General features: G+C 57.2%; 1 protein-coding gene and 1 long non-coding RNA gene across 2 annotated transcripts in view; both read left to right on the top strand.

Annotated features, from left to right (window-relative positions):
* Positions 1-3,059, top strand: part of FOXJ1 (forkhead box J1) — a 6,461-nt gene extending 3,402 nt beyond the window's left edge. The window contains exon 3 of the mRNA XM_021414960.1: positions 1,188-3,059. Coding sequence (XP_021270635.1) covers positions 1,188-1,994 — 807 coding nt within the window. The 3' untranslated portion in view covers positions 1,995-3,059. The remainder of the gene's footprint in view (positions 1-1,187) is intronic.
* Positions 5,620-9,776, top strand: LOC110407399. The gene is made up of 3 exons (XR_002443881.1): positions 5,620-6,720; positions 8,053-8,207; positions 9,088-9,776. It is a non-coding gene; the product is annotated as an uncharacterized LOC110407399 (long non-coding RNA).

Consider the following 10,464-nt stretch of genomic DNA (forward strand, 5'->3'; position numbering starts at 1 on the left):
TTTTTTTCTTTCTTCCCTCCTTTCCCCTTTTTTTCTTTCTTCCCTCCTTTCCCCTTTTTTTCTTTCTTCCCTCCTTTCTTTCTCTCTTTTTTTTCCCCCTTCTTTCTTTTTGAGGACGCTTTCTCCTCCCCTACCCCAGCTCCCCTAAGCACAGACAGCCTCCAAAGGTCATGCCACCCGTACTCCGGGGGGAGATGGATCTATTCCTGTGGGAGCTGAGTGCTTTGGAGGGGAGCCAGCGCGCCCAAGGAGCTCCAGCCCAGAGCTGGGTTTTGTTGTGTGTGTGCCTATGTGTGTGTGCGTGTTTTTCAACAGCTCTGAGCATTCAAGCCTTGTTTTTCCTACTCGGCACTACGGATTATGGATGAATAAGCATAAAGATATCCAGGCAACATTAAAAAAAAAAAAAAAGCCCTCTACCATATCCAATCTCTTAATACAGTCTTGGCTTTGTGGAGCCCAACGCTGTGTTATTTACCCGATAACTGAGTTTCCTTTCTGATTATTCACATCACTCTAGGCACATTCAGGGCCTCAGAACAGCTCAACGGGAGCAGAAACTCCCTTTTTTTTTTTTTTTTCTTTTTCCTTTTTTTTTTCCAGCTACTTTGAGCTGCGGCTGATGAAGATGTGGCGATTTCACACATCCTGGGCCAGGAGGCAGCTCTGGGGGCAGATAGCCCAGGGCGGCCTTGCCCACCTCCCCTCGGCCCTAGCAATTGGCACAGATGGCCTTGGGGGTACAAGGATGGATGACGCCAACCCCATGGCACTGCCATGCATTGCTGTTTGAAACAGGGCCATGGGGATGTCGGTGTGAGTCCCTCCTCTCCCTCCTCATCCTCTATGCAGAACTGGAGCTCCTAGAGCGAATCTGTCCATTTTCTCCCAGTGCTCAAGCCCTGTGGCCCCACTTTACAACCAAGGAGAGTTTCCTAAATGCTTCCCGATGGCTGGCAAGTCCTAGCTCGAAGCCTTGGCTCCTCCTGCTTCTTGGTTGGCTGGGAGGAAGGAAAATGACACTGGAGACCCAGGGAGGGAAAGTTGCTGTTGGGCACATGGCCTGGATGTCACGATAGTGTCATTTCTGCCTTCTTTTCCCGCAGGATCCCAGCTGATGACGTATGCCCATGCAGGTAGGTGCAGGAGGCAACGCTCAACCTCGCTGTTTTCTCTTTTGGGTGTAGAACTCCATCCGGCACAACCTCTCCTTGAACAAGTGCTTCATCAAGGTGCCCCGTGAGAAGGATGAGCCGGGGAAAGGCGGCTTTTGGAAGATCGACCCGCAGTACGCCGACCGCCTGATGAACGGGGCCTTCAAAAAGCGGAGGATGCCCCCGGTGCAGATCCACCCAGCCTTCACCAACAGGGCCCAGCACGAAGCGTGCGGTGTCACCGGGCCGGTGCCTTCCAGCTGCGCCAACGGCAACGTCCTCAACGTCAACATGGAGTCCCAGCAGCTGCTGAAGGAGTTTGAAGAAGTCACCGGTGAGCAGAGCGGGGATGGGAAGAACAACCGCAAGCGCAAGCAGCCCCTGCCCAAGCGCACAGCCAAGGCAGCCCGGCTGCTGAACACAGCCCTACTCACCCAGGAGGAGCAGACCGAGCTGGGCTCACTGAAGGGCAGCTTCGACTGGCAGGCCGTCTTCGACACCAATCTCAATGGAGATTTCTCCACGTTTGAGGAGCTGGAGCTCACGCCGCCCATCAGCCCCATCGGGCGTGACATTGACCTGATGGGCCATGGGTACCATGACAACCCACAGGAGTGGTGGTACGTGGCCGGGCCCGAGCAGTCCCTCACCGAGCCCAACCCCAACAACCTGGACTTTGACGAGACCTTCATGGCCACCTCCTTCCTGCAGCATCCCTGGAATGAAGATGGGAACGAGTACCTCTCCGGCTCCGTCAACATGGAGCAGCTGTTTGAGCTCGGTGACGCCTCGCTGCCTGCGGATGTCAATGAATGGAGCGCTGTGGGATCCTTTCTATAAGCGAAGGACCGAAGCGAACCCACAGGGGCCTTGGGAGGATGCTCCCTTTGTGCTGCTGGAACTTGCAATGGACGATATTTTCTACGGACAGACACCCCCAGCAATTTAATCAGCTTCACGGTAGGGTTATTCATAGACACACCAATGGGGAGAACACAATAACACAAAAATTGCTTGAAATATCTTCAAAGGACGCACCAGAAGTCTGTGGTCCATGAATTTCCTCGAGAGAAGAGGTAGAACAGTACTTATTTTTTTACTTTTTAAGAAAAAAATGTGAATTACCATTTTTCTTTGCATGGAAATGGACGCAGCGTACACTCCTCCTCTGCAGACCCAACAGACAAGATTCCTGGTGGCTTCGGACTCCACAGACTACGTGCAATTTTCTCGCTCCTTCTTCTCTCTGTTCATCTCTCTCTTTTTGTCCGGGTTCGTTTGTAGGTGTAGCTAATTAGTTAGCAGGCAAATAGAGTCCCCTCTGGATTCTCCAAGTTCAACCTCCCTCCTGACTTGTGCCTGGGGAAGAAGGAAAGGTCCGTAAATTCAGATGCAAATCAGCCAGTCTGCCTCTTTAGATGTTTTTATATAATCTATTATATATTATATATTCAAAGAAACCTATATTTTTAGCATTAGGACTTCTTTTTAGAGAGGGGGAGGGGAAATGTAGGTGGGGGGTTGTTTTGTACTTTTGCTTATGTCGATTGTTCTGCAAACCAAGACCTGCACAGTGGCTTCGATGGCGTCACCCCACTCCGTGTCAGTGTCACCACCGTTCCTCCAGCCAAACTGTGCCGAAACTCGACCCAAAGCTCTTGGATTCCTCCGCTCCTCTTCCCCATGGGTGATTTGGGTGATGTAGCTGCTCAGTAGGAGTAAGGACAAGCTGTAGTAGCGGTGCCGTGTGTCTTAGGCTTGCCGAAAAAAAAAAAAAAAAAAAAAGGGGAGATTGTAAAGATTGTCTCTTTTGGTTGCAGAAGCACTTAGGATTGTTGTTGTGAGTAACATAGCGGGAGTATAGCTGTAGCACTAGAGTCAATAAACCAGCCTTAAAAAACGAAACGAGAAATACCCTTGGTGTAATTTGCAACCGAATTGGGTGGGCAAGGAGGGGTCGGGCACCGAGGCTCCTTGATACCCCACAGTGTCAGTGGGGCTGGGGCTGGGAGCTGAAGCCCATTGAGATGCCACCACGCAGCCAGGGGGGCAGCGGAGATGTATATACTTGTATTGGCGATGCTCCTTTTCATCTGCTGTGTTTATATTTTCCTGGGTTTGGGTGAACAAATGCAACGATCTGCGTGCAGTTTAACCTTCTCCATGGAGAGTTATTTACAAATTAAAAAAAAAAAAAAAAAAGGAAAAGAAAAAATGGAGAGGAAAAAAAAAAAAAAAGACTTTTGGTTCCTTGTTTCCCTCCAGCACTGCCTGGCTGTGTCTGAGCCTCTCCCATGTTGGTGTGGGTATCTCACCATCCCAGTCCTGCTCTCCACCTCTTTGGTGGCTCAGCAATTCCCCACAGGGAAACTGAGGCACAGCCCTCATGCACAGCATCACTTCCACATCAGGGGGGCCCTGCTGGATTGAGGACACTGGGAGCTGCTCCCAAGCCCTGGAGTGTCCTTCTCTGCTCCTGGGGGGTGGTTGTCCCTGCCTTGCCCCATAGGAACACAAGTGGGTGGTGAGCCCGCCTGGGTGTGGGGCGGCGAGAGGAGCTGCACAGCTCTGCAGGAACAGACAAACCCTCACGGGGCCAATTACTCCGAGGAGCAGTTCAGGCTCTGCAAGAGCAGCAAAGCAAAGCAGCGGCTGCAAAGCGAGCGTGGGTGCAGGGGGGGCCAGGTGCTTGGGGAGCCTCATGGGGAGGGCAGAGGGCTGGGACATGGAGCTCAGCACGGCAGTGGCTGGACTGGGGGGACCCATACCTGTGTAGGGGGATGGTGGCAGAAGGAGGGGCTTCTGCTCACATCTGAGCACCTCTAGGGCAGAAATATCCCCTCTAGACCCTGCCTGGGGCTCAGAGCCTCAGCTGGACCTGCTCCAGGACATCCCATCCCCTGTGCCTTATGGACAGGATGGGCACCGCAGCAGCAGCAGGTGCTCACGATCATAGCTGCTCTCAGTCTGGACAACCTCAGCCCAGAAGAAGGGCTGGGCTCACTGCTGGGGAGTGGTTCTACTTTGTGTTGGGAGGGAAGGATGTGGCTGTGTGGATGAGGCAGGGCTTGGGTCTCCTTTTGGCCTAGGGAGCATGAACCCCAAGGGGCAATGAGGGGCTGGGGGTGGTTGGGGGCTGGGCTGGGAGGTGGCAGAGTGCCAGCATGGGGGTGTTAAAGAGATACGAGGATGTGGCACTACAGGACGTGGGTTAGCGATGGGACTTGGTCAGGTCAATGGTTGTGCTTGGGGAGATGGGATCACATAGATTGGAAAAAACCTTGCACGGTTCTGTGGCTGGAAATCCCAATCGTGCCTCTCCTCCTGCCCGCTCCCCAATGCCAGCACGTGGGCTCTGCTCTCTATTTCTCCTTTTTAAGGGTGTTATTAGCAAGGCTGGGAAAAGCCAGCAGCCCCTCGCTCCTACGGTTCACTGCGTTTTTGCTGGCGAAAAGCCCGCATTTCTGCTTCACCCCCTGCAAAAAGCAGTGCCCCGGGCACCCACCCCGCGAAGGCGCTGCCAGGAGCCGGCATTCCTGCCAGCCGGGAAAAAGGGTGAGTATAAAGGAGGCACCAGGCGAGGCCCCAAACAACCCCGTTTTGTTCAGCTCCTGAAAGCAGCGCCGCAAACTTGGACGTGGATCTCGTGGGTTTTTCCCCTCCCAACCAGGGGCGGTGGGGTTTGGGTGTCAGCCATGGGATGGGGACACGGCGCTCCTGCCCGCGGGTGGCACCGACCTGCCCGGGCATGCCGTGAGGATGGGAAGTGCCCCACTCCCTCCTCTGCCCCATAACCTTTGGGTCGTTACACCCGCGAGCCTCTATCAGTGGTTTCTCCTCTTCCCTTCCAACGCCCCTCATCCATCACCCACCCCACGGGCAAACATCGACACCTCGACCCAATCTCTGGTTTGGAGAGAGGGGGGACATAGACACCCAGCCCCTTCTTTTCTCTGCTTTTCTTGCGTCTTTCTTTCTCCTCCATTGAGCGCGGCGCTGGCACGCAGCCATGCTGGCAACAGCCGGCTTTCACTTGCTAATCATCCCAAATATTGAAAATCTACGCCTAGAATAAACAGCCCCAAGACTGGGGCCATCTCTGCGCCGTGTGGAAATGCAAATCCCACCGCCTTTTGTTTCCTTCTCTGGGTTCGGTGCTGGGGGTTTGGAGGAGGTCACAGCTCATGGGTTCTCTCCCTACTCCCAGGTTGAGTTTTATTATTATTATTATTTTTTTTTCCCTTCCCTCCTCTAGGGGTAAAAAGAAAAAAAAAATAATCAGCCTGTTTTAGGATCGCGGGCTGGGCTGGGTTGGAGCGGTGTGGGGAGAAGGGGGAGGCAGGATGGAGGAGGGCAAGGGATGGACTAGCATTGCATAGCAATGAGCAAACCTCCAAAGTTTGGGAAAAACAGCGGGTTCCCAAATGTGCCCCTAGGGGCTTGGATGGGTGAGGGCTGGCAGGACCCTGGGGTGATGGGATGGGGATGGCAGGGGGAAGGATGCAGAGGGTGGCAGCACCTGGGAACACCCCCAGCTTTGGGAGTTTCTGTGACCCAGGTTTGGGGTGGGTTTGCACCCAAGGGGATGGAGCTGTCAGAGCAAAGCCTGCAGGCACATAATGACGGGAAAGCTGTGCTAGGACCCCGATGGTTTTGCCTGCAGGGTTTGGGCTGGGTACAGACCCATTCCTGCTCCAGGCTTCCCAGCCCTGGGTTGGGGGTGCTGTGGGGGCAGGGGGGCTCTGGGAAGTGCAGCTCTGAAAACAGGGAAGGGGCAAAGCCCCCTCTCTGCTCTTCCAGCTGAGGCCCGTGGGACCTGCAGCACCTGCCCAGTGTGGGTGATTACCACAATGGGGGAACTGAGGCCATGATACAGATCTGAACCTGACTGCGTGGCAAGCAGTGCACAGCGGGGACAGCAGCACTGTCACACACACCCCACAGCACTCCCCCCACTCCTTGCCCTGCCCCCCATCTTTGCTCCCCTGTGAAGCTGCTTTAGGTCCCTCTGTGGTTTTGCAGAGCATGGGCTGTGCTGGGGGTTTTTGCACCCCAGAGCTGATCTTGGACAGCGCTTTGCCATGCACGTGGTTTTGCAGCCCTTTTACACACATCCTCGTCTTTTCGGCCGTATTTTTGGACCTTGCACAGGGGGTGCACCCACCCCTCCAGCACCCTGGCACCCCCCAGCACAGCACAGCTCCCTCCCTCGCTCTGTGCCCTGGGACGCCCGGTCGGGCTCAGTGGGCCATTGCCAGCAGCCGTTCCCCACGGCAGAGCCGGCACAATGGGGCAGGCTGGGGCTTGCCCAGCTCTCCCCCCACCGCAGGCAATGGCCCCTGCGTCACGGCTGTCACAAGGAGACGAGGGGCGTGTGCCCCTTCCTCCTCCTTGAAGTATGCCCGGGGTTGGAGGGGGGGGGTCCTCCAGCCCGACCCACATTGCTGCAGCAGGAAATTGAGGGCGCATCCAGCCCTGCGGCGTTGGAAGCTGTGCCCCCACCACCCGCTTGGGGAATGCAGGAGTGCCCACAGGCTGCAGCTCTGCTTGCCCCGCTCACCCACAGGTGCTGCTGCAGGGGGGCAAGCAGGTGCTTTGGGAGCACGGCCCGACATGGGGCTGTGAATAGCCAGGGGTTACAGGTGGGCTTAACACGGGGATGCTGAGTGCGGGTCCCACGGGGTGCTCCTATCCCATGCACGGGGTGGGGGGCACCAGCATTACGAGCAGCAGGTGTTAACCCAGGAATCGCAAAGAATTTGGCCTGGCGTGGTGCTGGTGGGCGGTGTGCCAGCCTGGCAGCCGGGGGAGCGTGGCTCTGCTCCCAAACAGCGCTCGGTTTCCTTGGGCAGAGCCAGCGCTGGCGGCTGCCAGCTGCCCAGGGAGCCCCTGCTCCGAGGGGATGGGACGCTGGGGTGCAGGGGAATGTGTGTGCCCCTGGGTATAGGTGCCAATTTCCAGCCAGGGAAGGAGGAGAGCAGGACGGGGATGCCATGCTCTGTCCCAGTAGCTTTTGGTCAGGAGACACATTAACAGGCAGGAATGCGCAAACAGCCAAAGGTCAGGGTAAGGCGGCTGCACAGCCCTGAGAGCGCAGCGAGTGGAGGCAGGACCCCATGAGGGCAATGCAGGAGGACCCCTGGGCACGGGGCTCCTCGGGCCCCACTGATCGCTGTGCCCTCCTCCTGCCAGGTGGCTCCTAGGGGTCACTGAGCATATTCCTGCTGAGGGGACGGGTCCGGCTGCTGCCCCGCACCTCCTCCTCAGCCCCATCGTGTGCGGGGCTGCAGACCCACATGGCAAACACCCCCCGCCTTCCCCAGCAACGCGGCGTAGGGAGAAAATGAGCGTTGTCCCCAGCCTGGCCCCAGAGCATGAAATACGGCACCGTCACTCTGTGCCAGGACTGATGTTCGTGGTGTGCACAGCCCCTGCCCCAAACCTGGCCCAGAAGCTCCTCTCCTCCTTAGACTGGGAACTGAAGGGCTTGGGTATGTGTGAGGGGACACTGGTGGTCCCAGCGATGTGCCAGCTCCTCGGTGGCCCCAGGGCTCAGCTGGAGGAGGGGTTCTGCACCCTGTCTCCCCCTCCACGACGGCAGCGCTAAGTACACAGTGCTGGGGGAACCTCGTTAATCCTGATCATTCATTTACAAAAAGCCATTTAGAGCCAGCTATGCAGGCAGCTATCAGAGCACCAGGGAAGGTTTCCCAGCAGGACCTTAATACCCTCCACAAATAAAGCCGGAGGGAGGGAGAGCAGAGCTTGTGTCTGTGCTGGGACAGTGCATGGGGATGTGGGGGGACTTCTGGGCCAGCCCTTAGGGGGTGACCCCCACCACCCTACAACAAGCCGAGGGCTGAGCTCTGCTGCTTCACCTTGTTCTGTTTTGTTTTAGGGACTCCACATCAGCCAACAGCTTGAGTGCAGTCGCTGCCATGCTTCACCCCTCCTTTGTCACTGTCCTACTCTGTCCAGTGCTGCACTGGGAGGACCGGGGAGCTGCAGGGGTTCCCACGTGGGCATGGGGCATCGCAGCCCAGAGCAAAGCTGGTAGGGCTTGAGATAGCTTGTGCCAGACAGGCAGAGCCCTTTGGTGGGTGCTGTTCCTTCTCACCCCGTTCAAGTTCACCCCAGCAAGACCTGGGTGCACCCACGCTCTGTGGAGGTTGGGGCAGGCAGGATTCATTTTTGCAATGGAGCTGTTCCTGGGGTGGGTAGCACTGAGGCACAGTGCAGGGGACAGCAAGTCCTCGCTCCGAGGGCTGCTCTTAATTGAATTTACCTGAATCTCATCAATATGATGACACCTTTTGTGGCGTGAGCTTTGCCACTGCGCAGGTGGCTGGGAGGGGTGTGCTGAGGGATCAGCACTGAGCATGCAAAGCAAAGCAAAGCACCTCCTGCCTCACTGTCCCCACCTGTACATCAGGTCCCTTCTCTCCTTGGCAGCATTTTGGGAGCCCAGCACCCCAAACCAGCTGTCCCCGGAGCCAAATGACCGTCACGTCCCCCTGGGAGCAGCAGCCACTTCCTCGTGCCTGTGGCACCGAAAAGTCCCGCTGCTGAACGACGGGGCCGTGAGGTCATCCGAACGCTGTGTCCAAACCGCCCAAAGCCATCGGGTTCTGATCAGATCCCGAGCTCCGGTTTCGGAGCAGCACAGCCGCTTTGCTCGGTGCCAAATGGACTCATTAGCGGCCCCAACCAAGCACGATGCCAACTCGGCCGTTGGTGACACCCTCCCGGGGAGAAAAAGGAGCGGGGGGACGCGGCATTCCTCCGGCCGCTGCTGAGTCACCGCCTTTCATCCTCTGCGGCGGCAGCTTCGGCGCGGAAAGCGATGGTTGGCGGGGAGGGAAGGCGGGCGCGAGCGGCGGGACGGCAGCAACAGCCGGCGGGACGGGGTGCAACCTCTGCAGTTTTCTTTCAGGAGATACAAAGCGTGATTCCGGGGAGTGCACACACCAGGAACGTGTCACAGTCCCCACGTCCCCATCTCTCCCGTGTCCCTGATGGGGATGTGGGTGCACGTGGCTCAGCGAGGGGGAGATTTCTTTCTGGCTCTGGTCTGCCCTTAGAATGAGGGGGTGAGCAATAGCAGAAATGCATGGATTGGCAGAAAAAGAATCCTTCCCAACCGCTGCAGTGCTCACCCCAGGCAGCTTGATTCTTAGGGACGCAGTGCTCGCTAGCAGATGTCCCCACCAACCCTGGTGGGCAAACACACCCAGGCTGTGTCACATGCAGAAAATACACTGCCCTTCGTGGCGGCCAGCACACAGCTGTTTGCAGCGTGATAAGGTGGATCATAAAACGCACCCATTGTTGAATGAAAGCGGCCCGCTGGGCGTTCTCAGCTCCTTTCCTGAGCATGGGGTGGGCTGACAAGGGGAAGATGGATGGGGACACAGCGGTCCCCCCCCATGGCAGGAGGCCGCAGGGGGTTGGGGTGTCTGATTTGTGGCACACACAGAGCAGCGTGTGACATTGGCAGAGCCAGCTGCAGCCGGTGGCAGGGTCACGCTGGGGCACTTCCCTGCCATGCATCGCCTTCCTGCAATGGGCGCAGCACATTTCTGGCAGCAAACAATGGCCAGGACACATTGAGCTGCTGCATTTCCTCCTTCTGCGGGTAGCCCCTGTGCATGAGCCCAGTGCAGTGGGGAAGGTGGGACGTGTTCATCCCCCTGTATCAGCACTGGTGAGGCTGCACCTTAATGCTGTGTTCAGTGACAGCTTCCTCACTACAGGAAAGGCATTGAGGCCCTGGAGTGTGTCCAGAGGTGGGCAGTGGAGCTGTGAGGGGTCTGGAGCACAAATCTTATGGGGAGCAGCTGGGGGAACTGGGGCGGTTCAGTCTGGAGAAGAGGAGGCTCGGGGGAGACCTCGTCACTCTCTACAACTGCCTGGCAGGAGGTTGTGGTGAGGTGCAGGTCGACCTGTGCTCCCAAGTAAGAGAGGCGATGGCCTCAAGTTGCACCAGGGGAGGTGCAAGTTGGATAGTAGGGAAAATTTCTTCTCCCAGAGGGTCGTGATGCAATGGCACAGGCTGCCCATGGAGATGGTGGGGTCACCAGCCCTGGAGGTGCTCAGGAGCTGTGGGGATGTGGCACTGAGGGACGTGGTTAGCAGAGATGGTGGGGGTGGGCTGGTGTCGGGCTTGGGGGTCTTTTCCAACTTTAGTGATTCCATGGCTCTCTGATTCCATGCATTCCCCCGTGTGGGCAGAGCAGGCCCGGCCTCAGCCATGGACACCACAGCGGCCTGGCACAAGGGAAGGCAGCTGCTGATGTGCTCCTCAGAGGCC

The sequence above is a fragment of the Numida meleagris genome, chromosome 17 (genome assembly GCF_002078875.1).
Source record: "Numida meleagris isolate 19003 breed g44 Domestic line chromosome 17, NumMel1.0, whole genome shotgun sequence".
NCBI lineage: Eukaryota > Metazoa > Chordata > Aves > Galliformes > Numididae > Numida > Numida meleagris.